General features: G+C 52.8%; 1 protein-coding gene across 5 annotated transcripts; it reads left to right on the forward strand.

The window, feature by feature from the left end:
* Window positions 1-410: 410 nt before the first annotated feature.
* Window positions 411-17,059, forward strand: SDC4 (syndecan 4). Of its 5 annotated transcripts, none has more exons than XM_046902826.1 (5): window positions 411-8,634; window positions 12,277-12,418; window positions 13,277-13,329; window positions 13,560-13,743; window positions 14,876-17,059. In XM_046902826.1, exons 2-5 carry the CDS (start codon window positions 12,295-12,297, stop codon window positions 15,025-15,027), a joined length of 513 nt encoding a protein of 170 aa, XP_046758782.1. In that variant the 5' UTR covers window positions 411-8,634; window positions 12,277-12,294; the 3' UTR covers window positions 15,028-17,059. The 5 variants fall into 5 exon arrangements, with proteins under 5 accessions (XP_046758782.1, XP_046758781.1, NP_001007870.1 ...); XM_046902825.1 differs by having other exon boundaries at window positions 411-5,372; NM_001007869.2 differs by having other exon boundaries at window positions 411-553.
* Window positions 17,060-18,511: the final 1,452 nt, after the last annotated feature.

Here is an 18,511-nt window from a genome sequence, read left to right on the forward strand (position 1 = left end):
GGAGTCGGAGCGGTTTCGTTTTCCACCTCCAAGCAGAACCGCGTGACGCAACGCACCGCTTCGGAACCGCGGCGACGACACAGAAAACCCCTCCGCTGTGTGCAAGCACGACACCCTCGCTTTTGGAATGCTGCGAAAACCAACTCGGCGCATTCACTTTCCCCCTCTCCATTTCTCCCCCCTCTCCTTTTCCCTTTTCTCCGCGCACTCCCCCCGTGCTCTCCCCTCCCTCTCTCCCCAGCAGCCGCTGACTGTTCCAGCCGGGATGGGGCACGCAGCACACGGCGCTTCGATCCCCCCCCACCTCCCGGCGGGGGCTGCGGGCATTCCCTGCGGGGCGGGGCGATGCGGTGTAGGCGCTCCGCCTCCGCGACCGCACCGCGGCTATAAGCAGCGCTGAGGCGGAGAGCGGGCAGAGCGGCTGTTATCCGCGTCAGGAGTCGGATTCTGTTCCGTTCCGATTCAGCGCTCCGCACCGCCTCGCTTCGCCATGCCGCTGCCCCGCGCCGCGTTCCTGCTCGGCCTCCTGCTGGCCGCTGCCGCCGCCGAGTCGGTGAGTGCCGCTGCCCCCCGGTGCCCGCAGCCCCGTGCCCGTGTGTGCCGCTCCTCCTCCTTCCTCCTCGCCCCTCCTGCCTTCTCCTATCGGTGGAATTAGCGCGGGTGCGTCGTAGAGAACGAACCGCTCTCCATTCCAGCTTTGATCTCCAACTGCTGCTTATGGACTTCTGGCCTTTAATCCCTCTTTTATTGCCGGTTTATGATGGCTTAGGCGTGCAGTGCGCTGCCGCATCTGGGTGCGTGTTCCTGTCGTAGCAGGACGTGGCTGTGTCGGTTCCTGGTGTCCCCGTGGCTCTCGGACCAACACTGCTTTTCTAAGGGAATGGTCGAATAATTTAAGACTCCTTTAAACACGAGAAAGTAAAATAAAGGAGTTCCAGTGCTTCAAGGTGGTACGTGTGTGGTCTTCCCTGTTGAAGCAGAGGTTTTGGGGGGGTCTGCCTTCCCTGTTTGTTTCTCTGTTTGTGTCCTTCCCTACAGCACAGGATCTCTGTGTCTGTTCGAAGGAGTTGCTGGTGTTAATATAATAACTGCAGGAGCTGTGAGGATCTCGAAGCTAGGTTTGATTATCCACATTGCTCTGTTCTGCGTGGATCTGGGTGTGCAGATAAGCACTGGGCACCCCTTTCCAGTAGGGCAGGGTGGGGGGCTGCTGGTTGTGGAGTAGGAACGTCCCATAGAACGCCAGCAGCAGTTGTCAGCTGCTCTCTGCTGAGGCCGACCAACCCCAATCCACTTTGCTCTAATCTGGTGCCTTTATCCCTGCTATTAAGCACGTGAATTGCGCCTTCAAGAACTGGCCCAAACCAGTAGGGCAAACTTCTGGGGCAGACAGCATCTGGAAGCGGCATTGACCATGTTTGGTATGAAATGCAACTTGGTGTCCCTGGGGAGCGGAGTGGACTGCGAGCATCGGATTTCTGCAAAGACAACCAATTCTGAACAGATGGATTCTGTAGATCCTTACGCGGGGCCATATGGAGTGTTTGTCAGTGTCGTCTTGGCTGCGTCAGGCGGGCTGTGCGCTCCAGCAGTAATACTGACCTACTCCAGAGCCTTATGCAAACAAACAGTTTGGGTTTCAGGCTGCCGGGGAGGAGACGGGATGACAGGGTTTGGGAGAGCTGCTGCTGCTCCTCCTCCTCGTTTTTATAGCCTTGCCAAAACGTGCAGGGCTGCACAGCATGCTGCTCCCTGCCTTCTGTGCGGGCAGGGTGAAGGCAGGTAGCTGTTTCTTCACAAGACAGGGGTTGTATTTCTTGTGCTTACGTAAGAGCATGGCTTCTGAGAGTGATTTGGTGCCTGAACGTTTCCCTGAGCCTGTGCAAACAGAAATGCTTTGGCTCCTTTCCCCTCGCACGGCTCGTTGGCGTGGATGGGATTTGTCGGTGTGAAGCAATCCTGGATGTGTAAAAGGGTGGGGACTGTGAGCAAGGTGCCCGAGCGTGACGTTGGTGCCGGGGTGGTGGGGGTGGCTGCATTACTGCAGCTCGGTGTGAGGACATCGCCTTGTTCCCTGCTGGGGGTGGGGGCTTTCCAGATGGATCTGTGGTCCTCAGCCCTCCCTGAGCAAGCGCTTCGGGGAGTAAAGGCTGTAGGGAGGGCTGTGCTGGGCATCTGAGGGGCTTTGGGGAGATGGGCAGGAAGCCAGCAGTGCAGCTAAGGTACGGGGATAAGTGGGGATGAGGAGGAGCAGGGCAGCATTGCAGAGCTTTGCCTGTGCTTCTGGCATCCAGCTGGCCCCTGGCAGGATGGGGGGAGGCAAGAATGTTCCCATCAGTAGTGTCTTTGCTGCAGGCTTGGGCTGCTCCTCTTGTTAATGCTATTGAAGAGGACTGCTTCTGCTGTGAGTTCAGCAGTGCGAATGGGCTGAGAGCTGCAGCTGTCCTGCTTGGCTGCCTCAAAGAAAGCAGAAAGTTTCCACGCAGTGCTGCATTGTGTTCGTGCATCCCCAGCAGCACAGCCGAGCAGAAATCCATCCTGGAAGCTGCTGTATGAGGAGGGTGCAGGGAGAGGGGGACGCCTCGTGCTGGCTGTGGGCTCCATTTCTGGTTTAAGGCAATCGTGCTTGGAGGGCTTCTGATTGGCAAAGCTGGTGTCTTGTTGATGATAGCCATGTTTGGAAAGTAGTACAGCATTATTAATGTTAAAACCGGTTTGGCTTGTCCTGCTGCCATTGATCCCCCAGGCCTGTTCTTTCTGCTCTTTGCCCAGTTTCTCATCTGTCCCTCCCAATCAAATCAAGACACAACTATCAGTGTGTTTTACTTTATTTTACTTAATGACTTGGCAAGCCCGTGGGGCAGCTGAATGTCTACAACAAATCCTGGCTTTTGCTTTGGCCTACCTAAAATGCAGAGCGGTAGGATTGGAAGTGGGAGGCAATGCCCCTTGCTCCTGAAGGGAAGGAACCTGTGGCTTTCGGTGGCCAAACCTAGAGCTGATTGTCATGATGAATGCTGGGAAGGTGTGGAAGGCAGTATGCTCTCCAATGCTTTGTACCTTGTTGGGAACCGCTGGTGGGATGGAGACTTGGGGCTGAACTTTGGGGCTCGTTGGCTCTCAGAAGTTTGGGCAGTTGGACAATGTGACTGCTTGTTTTCCTGCCCCTCCTGCTGCTGTCTCCCAAGACCTTGGCATTTCAAGGTCCTGCTGAGGTCTGTATCCAGTCCAACAGTTGTGGAAATGTTTTTTCCTATGCGTCTTCACCTCTCCCCTCCTCTCTGAGCCTTTGCTATTGCCTTGTGCCCCTGAATGTTTGGGGTCAGGAGACTGTTCCCTGTTCTCACCATGCCTCCAGCGGTACCCAATGTCCCCCTGCACCGGTGTTCTTGGAGTGGCCCTCTGCTTTTCTGATGCACTTGTCCCATTTCCACCACGAGGCTGGAAGCTGCTCAGAGTGCAAACTTCAGCAGAATTCTTCCCTTCTGACTCCCACTGCTGGGAAATACTCTGGAAGCGTGCTGGCTGCCTGATGGCTCAGGGCTCCCCGGCTAACACTTGAGCTAGATAAAAATGGAGCATCCATCCTGTGAAGCGCTTCTTTGCTTTCACGTTAAGACTTATCCTCTCCATCTTGCTCTTGAATCCTTGCAGATGGATTCTCCCCTCTCAGCTCAGTACAGCTTGTTCCTCGATGCCCTATGACGACAGAGGGGTCCTGCTGCTTCTGTAGCCTCAGATGTGAAGCGAATGCAGCTGAAGCACTAAAACTGGACAGATCCAGCACGTCCGACCTCTGGGCTGCTGTTGTGGAGAGTGTGTGACTGTTTGTTGAGACTGTGCGGAATGCAAACACTTCAGATTAAGGATTCAAATGATCTGCACTAGAATGAGGCCGTTGTGATGAAACTGGGCTCGGTGGCTCTGAATAGACACAGCAGCCCGGTTGGAGCTGGTGTGTAATGAGCTACTGCGCTGAGGGGCTGTGCAGGATGCCATGGTGATGATCTGTTAGGGCTGCACTTCTGGGTTAGTTTGAGTTTCCATTTTTGTTTGTTTTTTTTTCCTCTCTTCAATCACGTACTCAGATGTCCGGTAAGTGCTGCTACCTCAGTCCAGCTCTGCTGTGTGCCGCCAGCCCTGCAGCAGCAGTGTGTGACTCAGGGGTTCTGGCACTCAGCTCCCTGAGACCGCTGTCACTGTGTGAGTAACGGCTCTGCCCCGGCCCCAGTGCGGTGACTCAGACTTGCTTGGCTCTGGGGCACAGTGCTGGGTCCCTTATGGGGGGACAAGAGGGGTAAGCGTGGAGCTGGTGCTGCTGAGCAGCCAGGCTGTGCTGTCTGACTGCTGCCTCCCATCTCGCCTGTCTCAGTTTGTTGCTCCGGTGGGTAAAAAGCTGTTGCTCTCTGCCACGCTACTGCTGCCACTAGCTGAGTTAGCGTTGGCAAAGGCTTCTGAGAAATCAGTGTTGTCTCAAGCAGCCACTGACTTGCTCTGGCAGCTCTGTGGGCGCTGCCTTTTCAGACAGATAAAGCTAGATGGGGAGAGGAGGGCAACACTATCTGAAGTGACCGCGAGCGCTCATAGCGAGGCAGAGGAGTGGGAAGTCACGGAGAGGAGGCTAAGTGCTGAACTCTGAATCTAGAGAAAATGTCAGCGTGGGAGGGGGAGGCACATAAGGCATGGCTACATTGCTCTCGGTTTCCAAAGGCTGTCTGACTTCAAAAATACCCTTATTGTAAAAGCCTTGCCTTTGCTAGAAATACGTGCTCGTGTCGGTTGTATCCTTGAGCCCTTTGAGGCTGAGACTCTGCTTACAAAACCCCGAGTGGTTCTTGTTAGACAAATCATTGGGATAACTGAAAAATCAAAGCTGTTAATTAAAATGTCAGCGAGACACTCCTTGGGGTGGGAAGGAGACTGCTAGGCACGCAGTGCGTTACCCACACTGCCAGTGTCATGTAGCAAAACCCAGGTTGTTTCTTGCTTAAACAAATTGTGTTCTGTTGGTCAAACAAATTCAGTCTTGGGAAGGATTTCTCCCATCCAATGTTGCCCTGCTTTCCCTGCTGAGAGGGAGAGGGTGTCTCCATCGCAGCGGGAGCACAACTGTGCTGCCTGTCTGCTGTAAAACCCCAAAGACAAAGTGCTGTGGCCCTGCCCTGTTTACCTTGCTGGGAGGCTGACCCTGCGTCCTGCCCTTTGGCTGCAGTTACAGTCAAACTGTAGCAATAAAAAGAGCTGTTGGTGTGCATTAATGACCGCACTGGGAAAGTGCCTGCCTTGGACTTGCAGCAAAACAGGCTGAATTGCAGTGGCTGGGGATCTCGATGTGCCTCGGGTCTGGCTTTGCTCTTGAGAGCCGTGGGGAGGTGGGATGCTGAGCTGGGAGCAGCGGGGCTCCTGTGGGTGGGGGGATGGATCCTGGCCAGCGTGGTGCAAGGGGAGTTGCAGAACTGCTTCTGGGGGCTGGATTCCCCCTTCAAGAGCAGAGAAGCTTCTACTGGCCTCCTACCTCAAATGGAAATACGTGGAGTTAGTACTGATGTCAGGAGCCTGGGCTCCGAGGACTCTGTTCCCAGTGAAATAAATATTTATTACAAGTGCACGGTGCAGAGCAGACTGTGGAGCCAGGCTCTTGCAGGAGGCTGTTTATGTGCGGGCTGTTCTTGGCGCTAATTCCAAATTTCCTGAGGCTGAGTATGAGGAGCTGGTACCGTGCATTGGTTACTAAATGACTTGTTAGTCTGGTTGGGTGCAGGCTGCACAGAGCTGAGGAAGGAGGGAGCGAAGCAATAACTTTGTCACTGCCAGGAGCAGAAGGACCGTGAGGGTGCAGAGAAGCGGTGAGGGAGTGCTGGGAAGCTGCTGCCAGCCCACCTCTGCTTGCCGAGGGCAGGAAACAGGGCCCGGAGAAGGGAGTGCTGCTGGGAGCAGGTGGGTCCGCATAGTGCTGCAGGATGGGCTGCGTGGTCTGCAACAGCACTGCTGGCTGCATGCTGGCCCCAAGCCAGGGTCACCTCTGCGCAGCCACCGATGGCTCTAGTTAAAGAAACAAAACAACACAACAAAAAGCTCCATGCACTGAAACTCCAATCCTTACCGTGGTAGCTAAGAAGGGAAAATTCCTGCTGTTGACATTTTTGTTCATACTAATGCTTACATAGGTATAGCCTGATAGCAGAGTGGTCCCCCTCTTTCATCCTGAGTGCTTTCAGACTGATAACTTCCTCTGCTGCATGCTGTTTGGCTGGCAGCTGTACCAATAGCACAACCCAAAATAGCCCAACCTGGGCTCAGCTGAGATCTTTGGGCTCCTATTTCTGATTAGATTAAAGCGGCTGGTGGGGGAGAGGCATTTGTAGGGCACAGTGCTGGGAATCTTGGCTGCACAAACAAGCTGATAGCCGCCTGGGAAAGGCTCTGTGCTCCTGAGCCTTTGAAGTCTGTGTCTGCCCAGCTTAGTCTGCTAATGTGCTGGCATGAGGGAGTGCAGAGAGCCTGACAGTGCACCTCACACGCTTCTTGCTGAGTGGAAATTCTGCTTGCACGTGTGTTGGGAAATACTGGGTGTTGTATTCTAGGGAAGGGCAGCGAGGGCAGGCCTCGCCCTGGGACAGGGGGAAGCGTGATATATGAAAAGTATCCCAAGCTTGAGAAGCAGCCCTGGATGGGGAAGCTGGTGTGCTGGAGCCTTTACGTCCTTCTTGATTCTTCTACCCCCTGGGCAGGGATCCCAGGGGAGCTTCATGCATTAGAATAGACAACTGGGAGTCAGTTGAGAGTCCCAAAGCTGAACCCCCCTTTTTAGCCTTGAATAGATTTCTCCTGAACTGAGATATCAGTACTGAAGTATATGAGCTACTTACAATTAGATTTACAACAGCGTGGAAACCCCATTGAACTAGATCTGAATTCCTGTCCCTGACCTGGAGAACCTCTCAGGGCCTCAGCATGGCACCATTGCAGTTGTTTTCCTCCCCAAGTCACGTGAGCTCCCACTTTCCTCTGTTGCAGCCTTCCTCCTAACCTTATCTTTATTTGCTTCGGGGCAAGTGATTGACACCCAGCCGTCTGCAGCCTTGCTGAGCTCTGTAGCCTCTGGCTGGAGGGGGCATCTGCCTCCTGCCCGCCCTGCTGTCCTGGCTCTGTGGGCTCTGGAGCCGGGCGCTGAGTCCTCCCTGCAGTTATTTGGTCACTAAACAGTTCTCAGCATGTGCCTGGCTGGCGAAGGGCAGCATCTTTATGGCTTTGCTCTTGGCTGATAATCGGGAAAGAGCAGTTAAACAGGAATTCATTCCTTTGTAATCTCTGTCCTCCTGTTTGGTGCCGTGTTGTTGTCTCAAGAGAGAGTAGCTGTGTGTGAGCAGTCCAAGGCAGCCGACGTTTGACTTGGTGTGTGCAGGAAAGCCTACTTAGCAAGCTCTCCATCCCTGTAGAGCCCAGGAGGGCTCAACCCCATTGCAGGGAAGGGATCACTCCATAGAGCAGGTCACACTGCAGAGCCCAAGATTAGGGAGTCATCGGGACGGGGATTACGGCTTGGCTGCTGCGTGAGCCCTGGGAGAGCTGCTGGCTGCAACATGGCTTAAAGAATCACGGGGGATATGCAGGCAGGGGACGTGGGCTGGGCTGTGTGTGAGTGCGGGGCACGTGCTGCTCTTCTGGCCATGTGTAGCATGAGGTCTGCTGGGCTTGGGTAGCCGGGTACATACCTGCTTGGACACCCCCTGCTTGGGGGTGCTCCTCCTAATGACATTAAACAAGTGATGCTTTGTCAGCCCACGTGTTCCTCTTGCTCTGCCTTACTGAGCAAGGTGCTGCTCCTTGCCTGTACTACTAAGCAAAATGACATAGTTCTATATGCTCTTGCCTTACCCATCTGTCAAGAGCTGCCTCTAATAACTTCCATTTTAAGTTAAAATGGGAAGATAGAGCTGTCCTTGCCTGTTTCCTGTGTGCTGAGGAGGATGGCTCTGGGTGTACTCACCCCTTCTCAGTGCTGTGGGGTCCCTCAGCTCTCCTGCAAGCTTCCAAACCTTTCTGGGGAAAAGCTCTGCCTAGAGGCTGCTGGCGGAGTGCACTTATACCCCTCTGCTGTTTCTTTTCTGTGGCTGTCTCCCCTCAACACAGCAATTTCCCATAGATCTGTCTGACTGGAGACCCAGTCCTGGCTCCAGCACATACCTACGTGCACCCGGGGCTCACACCGTGGATGTATGAGGTAGTCTGAGGTGCTGTTCTTCAACCCTGGCCATTGAAGTGAAACGAGGTGATTCGTATTGCCATCCTCTTGTGCCCAGAAAAAGCCGCAGGAGAACCTTAGGTTTATCCCTGCAGGCTGTAAAGAGTTAACAGGTCTGCACCTCAGCCACTCCGTTTGCAACCTCCCAGGCTGGCACGGCTCCACATGCTTTTGTCTAGGAAAGCTGACTTTCACCTTGCTCCCGTTTACTCCTGGATGTGTGTACACAGTGCTGGGAAGGGAGACGCACAGACCTCCAGGCCGTCACTGTGGAGTTGTAAAGGAGATAAAGAGCTCTCCGGGCTCCAGGTGCCTGAGTCTGTGCAGCTCTGCTCCCTGTGCAGCTTGCTGGTGATGGCTCTTCGAAGAAGACTTTAGTGGAACCCTTGGTATGTTTGATCAGAGACAACGAGCAGCATAAAAGCTGTTCAGTGTCTGAAAGCCTTGTTCCAGTCCCAGAATGCTTGATTTTGCAAAAGCTGTGGTGAGGATGCGTGGGCTGGTGTAGGCAACTGCCTGGGTTTGGTATTTCCCAGAACTAGCCAGCAGCTGGGGGAACTGCCCATGGGGCAGAGATCTGCCTGCTGCCTCAGCAGATGAGTGCTGCTGCTTTGGGGACTGGTGGTGTGAGCAGAGGTCCGGCAGGGCTGCAGCTCTGCCTGCATGCCAGCTGTGCTCCCACTGGAGCAGGGCACCCAGTGCCCATCCCTGTCTGGCTGTGCAGCCTGACCTGGGCTCATGTGAGGCCTCTGTGCTGGGAATGGTGTCCGCAGTTCACGTGCCTGATGTCTAGCAGGGCGTTAACTTTTATTTTTGCCACTGGCAGGCAGGAAAAGCTGCTCCATCCCTAACACGTTGGCTAATCCCCTCAGTGCTTACCGGGGATCAGAGCTGCTTAGCGTGAGGAAGAAATCCTGGAAGCAGCCTCCTGCAGTAGCAGTGGTTTTCTGCTCAGACCTCTCCTGGAAGGAAGCTTGTCAATAGCAGTGCTCGGCTTTGGCTGCTGGGGCAATATGGGCTGACCCAGCAATCAGGCTGCTGCTTTCAGTGGGTCTCCAGCCTGAGACAGCAGAAGGACTCTGGAGGGCCCGTGTCCTTCTCCAGCTGGCAACTGCAGAGGGTGTTCAGCTGAATGTGGCCTGAGATGGATTGGCATGGGCTGCCTGCTGCTGCCCCACGTGTTTGTAGCCTGGCAGCTCAGGGGATGCTGTGGCTGTAGAGAGGCTGAGCATTCCCTCTCAGAAAGGAATGGCACTTTCTGAGCAGTTCCACAGGGAACCTGTGGTGCTTGAGAAGCCCTGAGCCTTTGCTTTTGAGTCTGTGAAAGCACCTCTCACAGGTGTGTATGCAAGGAATGTGCCTGCTGCACATGCTGTACCCTCTGTAACTCTTCTTGGGCTGCCAGGACCCATCTGAGGAGCCTGCTCCTTAAAGAGCGTGTCCCAGTGCCTGCAGGGCACACACAGAGCGGGTCACACACTGAGGTGCCCCGCAGCCCTCCAGCTTCCTGTGCTTTGGGGTGAAGCTGTATGAATGAGGCTTGCTGCCCACAAGAAAAGCTTTCTGTGGGCTTTGAAGAGCTCTCCCGGCTTCCAGGAACTTCCCTGCCCTTACTCAAGAGGATGATGAAGAGTGAGTTTGGGGAACGCTCCCCTGTAATCTCGTTTACATTTGTGAGTCAGTAATTTCCTTGTTATGCCCACTGGGTTGTAAACAGTGTCTCCTGATTTAAATAGGGCTTTCTGATAGACGAACGTGGTGCGTTCCACAGTATGTACTAATCACCGTGGCTGGCTGCCATGGCTTTGCTTATGCCTGGGCTGATCTGATGAGGCCAGCCTGCTGTCCAGCTGCTCGGTGGCCTGAATGTGGCTTTTCTTGAGCCATCCTGGCCAGGAGAGGCTGTTGACCACTGTGATTCACAGTGGTGTGAGCTGGCGTGGGGTGAGGCTCAGCCCGGCTATCTGACCTGGCAACCTGCTTGAGCAGACCCACAGCAAACGTGGCCCTACTGTCCCAGCTCAGGCAGACTGGAGTTCATCCTCCCTGTACCTCGATGGGATGGCCACGAGCTGTAATGGGAGCGTGGCTGTGTGCTGGCAGCAGTTCCCATGGCGGGTCGGGTTTTGGCTGGGTTTCATGTATCTTGAAATGAATTTGCCTCGGAGCGAGTGCTCAACAGTGTTGGGAACACCTGGTTCCAGGAGGCAGGAGGATTTCTTCCCAGCAGTCCTCCCTCCCTAGGCCCCTTCCCATTGCCCTGTGCCAGCTGAGGCAGAGAGGAGCAGGGCTCTGGGACAGCTGGGCTCCGTGCTTCCTGCCCTGTGGCCGTTCAGTTGGTTGTCTTCCAGCAGAGTTGCGGGGGAAACCAAAGATACCACAATAAGCTAATGAAAAGCACATCTAAGTGGCCACTGCTCCTCGTGCAGAATGAGAAGCATCTGCTCTCACCGCAGGGCCTTGTTTGTGGCAAAACAACTATGCTCATGGCAGGGAAATCTGGGCTGGGGCTGTGGGCAGAGGAAGCTGACACATGGCTCGTGATGGATTGTTAGCATTCACCTCTAAAATCAATAGTGGGCACAATTTGTCTGTCGGTTTGTCATTCTGTGTCATTGCTGGGCTGGAGGATGTGTCACACCGTGCTGGGCTGGCAGGGGGCTGCTCCAAGTCCTGGAGCTGCACAGCCTGTCCTGTAAAGCAGTGAGCAGCAGAGCTGGGGGGTGAGACCAGGATCCACCTGCCCATGCTCTCTGCTCTCTCACCCCCAGTTAGGCTCATGAGCTGTACCTTCCAAAAGCCCTCAGGTTTGAAGAGCTGTGGGGTGAAAGCATAGCTGTGGCTATTAAAAAATGTTCTCCTTGGATAAACCTCCAGGACTTAAACCACAGAGATGCTGAAGAAGTGCATGCCCAGCATTTCTGTGGGGACAGCAGAAAAAACAGTGTGACAGCCTAGCCCTTAGCTATGGGGACCTGTCTGCCTGCATTGTGCTCCTTGCCTTCGGGGAAGGGGTTAAGTTCCCACCATGCCAATGACTTCATGGCTGTGGAATTGGAGGCAGCTGAGCTGGAATCCGTGGGCTGGTGTTGGGCAATGGATCTGCATCTGCAGGACCCTCACCTGGCCCCAGGCTCCTGGGATAGGAGCAACGCTTGGGGAAGTTGCATAATCCTGGCAAGGGCAGGAGGTTTGGGCTTGTGGCTCCTTCAGGACCCAAGTGCAAATCAGTTCTGGTGTCTAAATTGCTGCTGTGGCCAAGCAGCTGATTGTCTGTGTGGCTCTTCTGTCTGTCTGCGGCCTGGCTGCTCTGCAGGCTGGGCAGGCTGCCCTTCTGCACTGCTGTTGCTCTGCTGAGTGTCTGCAGCTACAGCCGTTAGACCCTGGGATCCTGGACTTCATAGACTTGCTTGTTTACACACATTTCAATAGGTGAGGCAGGGGAGGCTCTTCCCTTGGGCAGGTCATTATTGATAGTGAATGCTCTTGAATATCACACTGCGTTGCAGTGCAATTCAGCAGAACTGACAGACCAGTTTTAACCCTTGGGTAACAAAATAGGTTTGTTCTCAGTGTGGGAAGCGATGAATTGCCTCGACGTGAAGCTTCAGTGCTTTCAGCGCAAAAGAAAACCCTGACTTCTAGGTGCCAGGCTTTTTTTTTTTCTCTGGGAACAGGAAGTTCTTCCAAATCCCCCTTTAGGACAAACTGAAGGCATTGTTTTTTTGCTACAAACTCCTGACCGAGATCCTGTTGTGTTGTTTCCATCCCGTGGTTGCTCAGTGAACCTCCTGAATCTGCAGCCCTCAGGAAATTCCCCTCGACGACTTCTCACTTCTGTTCTGAGAAATTCTAGGGGAATTCAGCTGCTTCCAGTGAAGATATTGTTCTTGTTGGAGAGGAAGTTCAGCGTTTAATGTTCTTGTGATGGAAGCGCTGTGCTCAGCACAGGTCCCGAACCGCTGATCTTTTGGGAAACCCTTCTGAGGAGTTGCCTGAAACTTAACTCTTATCCCCTCCCCTGTCCCCAGGTGAGAGAAACAGAGACCATGGATGCCCGATGGCTTGACAACGTGGGCTCTGGAGACCTGCCAGATGATGAAGACATTGGTGAATTCACACCTCACTTAACTTCTGACGAGTTTGATATAGATGACACATCTGGCTCCGGAGGTGAGTGGGGGAAGAATGTAACCCTGTGCCAGCAGCAGCAGCAGGGTGAGCTCCAGAGGGAACTGTGGTGTGCCAGGTGAAGATGAGAGAGCCCTGTGGGATGGAGGAGAGCAGTGGAAGTGGCTGTACCGTGATGTTGAATCACTCGGGAGGACAGATGGAGTCCACCCAAATGTGTCTCACTGCACACAGCAAGGCCTTGCACTGGCTGGGGCTCCTTCCTGTGGAACTGTGAAGAACTTGTGAGAGACTTAACAAATAAATAGAATTCTAATCTTGAGGCAGCGTTAAAAGGCTTAAAGCTTACCTTGTTTGGCCTCAGCTGAGTGAGACAGTAAAGGACTAACTGGTGTGCAAGTGAACTCTGTGACATGCAAAGCTCCCTGCCCAAACCAGTTTCAGCAGCTCCTTGTCCCCTTTATGTGAGCATTTGTTCTCTAAGTGGAAAAGAACAAGTGCTGAAATCGGTACCTGACATGTTTGGGCAGATCTGGTGAGTAGAGGTTTAGCAGGCTATCCTCTAGGGGTGGGTGGTGAGAGCTTTGCCCTCCCTTGGCATTGGCTTAGCAAGCTGTGGCAGACCTGCTTTGCAGAGCAACTCCAGATAATCTGCAGCAGGGTCCCATGGATACAGCTAATAGATCCCTGCTGTGCACGAGGTGTTGCTCTTAGGATTGCACCTTTTGGTCTTGTGCAATCAAAACCATTAAGTGATGGATGCTCCAGCTGATAAGAAGGAACTGTATTCAGGAGAGAACTAGAGTCCCAGTTAGGCTGCAGTTGCTGGATGTGTTGGAATTATGGAGAAACAGCTTGCAATGTGTGAAAACTTAGTGTGCTCTTCTTCCCTTCCTGCAGACTACTCAGATTATGATGATGCCATATACCTGACCACTGTGGATACTCCTGCAGTAAGTGTTGCCTTTGCATTTTTTAAGCCACTCTGGCCTGTCCTTGAAGCTTTCTGAAAACCCTTCCCCCTGCAAGACGAGGCATCGAGATGAATCTACCTGCATGAGCCAGAACAGCATACTTATAAAGCACTGAGCAAACTTTCCTTTCCTTGCACGCCCTCCTACTTTCAGCTGCAGGTAGGCTGGGTGCTGCTTACTCATGGGTGTGGTCTGTCTGTTCTCTGCAGATATCTGACAACTATATCCCTGGAGATACAGAGAGAAAGATGGAAGGTGAGAAGAAAAACACCATGCTGGACAATGAAATCATTCCAGACAAAGCTTCACCTGTTGAAGCAAACCTGTCCAACAAGATCTCCATGGCAAGCACAGCCAACAGCAGCATCTTTGAAAGAACAGAAGTTCTTACAGGTAATAATTCACATTGTTCTTAAACTCTAGTGATAAATTATTCATATTGTAAATCAAAACGCCTTGCATTGTTCTCTGGGGAGCAGTTCCCTTCTGACAAGGGAAGTGAGTTGCATTGCCACTGTGACTACCTGTAAGCAGCAACTTCTGCCTTCTAGTCCTCGAATGGCAGAGCCTGTTGCTTGCCTTGCTGGGTAAACAGCTTGTTTTTGAGCTTGTCGCCTGACTGTTAGCTTAACCAAGTGTCACGCAAATCATGTGACAGCTGCTGTGCACCTGCCAGCCTCAGCCAGACGCATATCTACCCATGAATCAACAATGTCATAAACTTCTAAAGCAAACACTGGCATTGTCCTTCTAACCTCTGCCCAAGGCTTGCCTTTTCTGAGCCCTGCCAGGAATGTAACAGCTCCTGTAAGGTGTCTGAGCACCTCATCAGCTGTCATAAATCCATGTTGCTCTGTCTGGAGCAAAACCAAGCAGTGTGTGGGACAGATGTGTCTGGAGGCAAGCTTCATCCTGTGCTTACCGTGATGGTCTGAGCACTGATCTTGGCGGGTCATGTTGATATGCAGCCATCCTTCTGCCTGGAAGATTGGATTGCCAGGGCACCCAACAACAGAGCTGGCTTAGTGCAGTGAGATGGTGTCACAGCAAGAGATAAACTTGATTGAAGGAGAGGGGAGACTCTTACTGGGTGATGGTGGGGGGAGCTGTGGCAGTTTATTTGATGTATGGAGTCTCCAGAGCGCTCACACAGCCAATTAACAACTCATTGAAATGAAAGCGTTGCCACCTTCCTGGAGTTGATGCTGTCAGTGAGTTGGGGCATGGCTCTTTCCTTGTCTCCAAGCATGGAGGTTGTCTTATCAGAAGTCCTTTTTAGCCCTTAACTGGGACATTAGTGTGGAATGTGATTGGTTTATGGCTGGATGAAGATCGGTTTCTGGCTTTTTTTCCCAAGAACACCTTCTGCTGCAGAGGATGTCGGTAGCTGTGGTGATAGGCATGTGGGCAGAGCTGACCGGAGGCAGTTCTGGGGGCTGGTGCTGTTGGTAGATGTTGACATCTACGAGCTTGGAGTTGCCTCAGAGTTCGGACTGAATTCCATGTTTCCTTTCCCCCCCTGCAGCTCTCATTGCAGGAGGAGCAGTTGGCCTCCTGTTTGCTGTCTTCCTGATCCTCCTCTTAGTCTATCGCATGAAGAAAAAGGACGAGGGCAGCTACGACCTTGGGAAGAAACCCATCTACAAGAAAGCCCCTACAAATGAGTTCTACGCTTAAAGCTCTGTGCCCTTTGGGACAAATGGACCGTATGGAAACACTGTGCCCTCCAATGAGACGTGCTGAACAAACGCTCTTTTTGGATTGAATTTCAAAGTGACTTTTGAGGGTGGGGGACCAAACTTTCTACGTGACCCACCCCGCTCAGCTAACAAGGGTCCAATGGAATACAAAGAGTCTGGGGGGGGGGGGTTGGGGGGAAGCCTCGGTGTATCTTTTTTTTCTAAAGCTAGTGTAAAAGCAATAAAGATGCCAAACTTTCTGCTTGTTTTTATAGAGGGTATATGAACACCGACCAGGCTGTGTGGGAGCAAACGCTGTGTTTGCAGCCGGCGTGCTGCGCTCAGATTGGCCGCTTCTATGGAAGATGGCTCCTTTACAAACCTTGCTTAACTACCAGGCATCTTGTCCTGCAGCGGGCTGTTGGTGTGAAGCGTTTTTGTGATGAGCTATTTATGAATCTCTTACACTACCGATCACGTTGCCTTACGGGGAATAGAGGGCCCACGGGGCTCCATATCCCCCCACTGCCATAAAGGGCCGATGGGGAATCTTCCCTAGGAGACTTCTGTCTGTCCCTGTGTGCCCCAGGCGGGGGGCGTTAGTCCGTGCAATCAGGACAGCCCCTTTCTCTTGGCTGTGTGACACCCTTTCCTCGCCTTCACTCTATTTTTTTTTAGGATTGCCTGTAGGATTTTTTTTATAACGAAACCTTTAAAGAGGATAAGCCTGATGTTTATATGAAGTTTTGTAGAAATTGTTTCGAAATAATAATAATAATTAATAAAAAAAAAATCTACTTTTTTAATTTCCTCAGATTTATTTTTTCAGTCCCTCTGTGTTCCCTCTGGAGACGTTTGTGATCCATACTCAGAACTGCAGCACTGAGCTGCAGGGGGTCGCAGGTTGTCTCTGCTTCTCCAGCAGCTGCTGTGGAGGTGAAGCTATTTATGGTTTTCCTGTAATGTAGGTCTTGATTTTTTTTTTGTATTTTTTTTTTTAATAGAATTATTTATAGTTTCTGGAATGGCTGCTCTTCGCATCTGGTGACTTTTATCCTTCTTATGTAAAACACTAATATAATGAAATCTAATGAGTCTCTGTGGAAACTATTTAAGCTTTATTCTGTGAATTTTAATTATAAATTCAAGGCAATAACTTTTTTTTTTTTTTTAGAATTAATCTGTATGCAAAATTGGATTCATTATATGATTGAAGTAGGGGAAAGATTAGTATTTCTAGCCTGTAATATATTATAATCAGTCCTATAGAGCTCTATATTATATTTTTACTGAGAAATATACGGCTAAGAGTGTGAAGGCTGGAGGTAACCCTTCAGCAACCCTCGCTCTGTTTTGTACTGCTGCTTGGCCAGCATCTTGCCTGGAGCACAGGTGGGCTTTGGGTCTGCCTGGGTGGCAGCTCCCAGCTGTGGCTCTTGCATTGCATCCTGTGCCCGTAGCTCCTACCTCTCACACCCATCCCCAGTGCTCCAAGAGCAGAGGGTGCAGTGCCTGTCCTGTGTCTGTGCTTTGGGATGGTGTTGCGGGATTGCAGCTGTTTTGGTGTGGTTTGAGGCCCGACTCGGGCAGGCAGCACGAAGCTGGTGGAATCTAAACAGCTCCTCAAGCCTTCTGAGCAGGACTTTGAGGCTTGTGGCCAGATGCTTAGAGGCAACAGCACAAAGCAAAGGGGCTTTAGCTGGTGGTGGCTGCTCCTTGGGCTGCAGTGGGGCATTGGGCAGTGATGTATTGATGTGGGCGTGGGAGGACTTTCCTGAGGGTCCTCCTGCAACACGTGTGTTTTTGGAAGCTGCAGGCTCTGGGGTGCTGAGAAACTGTGTGGAGTTGGATGTAGGGGGGGAAGGAGGGGGGGGGGGGGGGGGACTCACTGCCTATGGACAGCAGTGCCAGGAAGGCAGAAACAGTGTGTGCTTCTCTGGGTATTTGGATTCTCTCGTGTAACCGCTCTCGGGGATTTTCCACTGTTACTGACTTCTATTTTTCCACAAATAAACTGGTACTTTCTAAAATTGGCTTCTTGGACTGTTTCTGATCTGGGATTACTTTTGGGAACTGGGTAACAGAGCCTGTGTGTGTAAGTCCTTGGTTTACCAAAGGGAGAGGCGTGCTGGGAGCGGCGTGGCAGTGGCCTGCAGCTCAGAGGGGCTTTGTCTGCCCCCATCCCTGCTGCCCTGTGAGCTGCCCCCATAGGTGCAGCAGGGCTGGGCTTCTGGAGCAAGTCAAGCAGTGTGGATGCAGCATGGCCTGCAGGTGGGGGTGTGCGTCCTCTGTGCCACCTCCACCCAGAGCAGCTCTTTGGTAAGCCCTAGAGGAGGCTGTGGCTTCTCCAGCCCCTCTGTGCTGGCACTTTGGTGCCCCTGAGGGACGGGGCTGGCTCTGCTTGCTGGGATGAGTGCTGAGTCTCCCAAGAAGCGCTGTGTTTAAATGGATTATTGTCCTTGAGAAAATCTAATTGCTCTCTCCCTGCTAGGAGCTCCTGCTCTGGGCAGCCGGGAGCAGTGTGTGTGTGCTCCCTTAGGGCTGCAGGCACATGTTGGCTCTGTGCTTCTACCTGCTCTGTGGCCAGCAAGTCAGGTGTGGCTGGGCTGGGCTGACCTCTGCTCCTGGGAGCTGCTGTTTGTCCGGACCTGGTGATGTATGCCTGCATCCTCTGTGTTCTCATACCTCCAACAGCTAGGATGAGCTCTTGGCCTTGCTCCTCAGAGCAGCATTTGTTTGTCTCTTCCTTTCCCCAGGGCTTCGTTTCGGTTGCAGGAATCCCTCGTGCTGTGTTTGTGCACAGTGCTCTGGGTGGGCTCTGCAGGTCACACAGTGCAGCGCCCGTAGGCTCTGCTCCTCTGTGCCCACCGCCCTTTGCTGATGCTTTGCAGACCCCCCCCCAGCTCCCACCCCAGCTGTCATTCGGTTGCATTTCCTCCTGGTTCAGCTCTGCTCTTACACCAGAGCCCCCCCAACCCGCCTTTGAAGTTAGAACTGAGCGGGCGCTGCCCGTTGTTCTCTGCGGGATGGATGGGGCACTTTGGGGTGGGCTCCTCCGGGGTGCCCTTAGCCAGGCCCGGTGACCCCCGTTATCCCTCCCCGGGGCTCTCCCGGGCCCCGCTCCGCTTTGTGGCTGCTGCCCCCTCCCGGCACCGCGCGCACCCCGCAGGGTTTTCTTTTTCCTCCTCTCTTCTTTTTCCTCCCTCTCTTTTTTTTCTCTTTACCCTTCTTTTTTTTTTATTTTTTTTCACTTTTTTACTTTTTCCTTACCTTTTCCCCTTCCCCCCCCACAAATCCCCTTTTTCCCTTTTCTTTTTTTGCCACTGCATTGCAAGAAAAGCAGTCTAACTAAAGCTTTGAGCCCCCAGCAGGTAATGGCTTCAGACTCGGGGATGCAGAGAACTCCCATATCACTCCCATATCCCATCCACACACAACCAGTCAGTTCACCCAGAGTGCGTGGTGCGGAGGGCTCAGAAGAA

Source organism: Gallus gallus, chromosome 20 (genome assembly GCF_016699485.2).
Source record: "Gallus gallus isolate bGalGal1 chromosome 20, bGalGal1.mat.broiler.GRCg7b, whole genome shotgun sequence".
In the NCBI taxonomy this organism is placed as follows: Eukaryota; Metazoa; Chordata; class Aves; order Galliformes; family Phasianidae; genus Gallus; species Gallus gallus.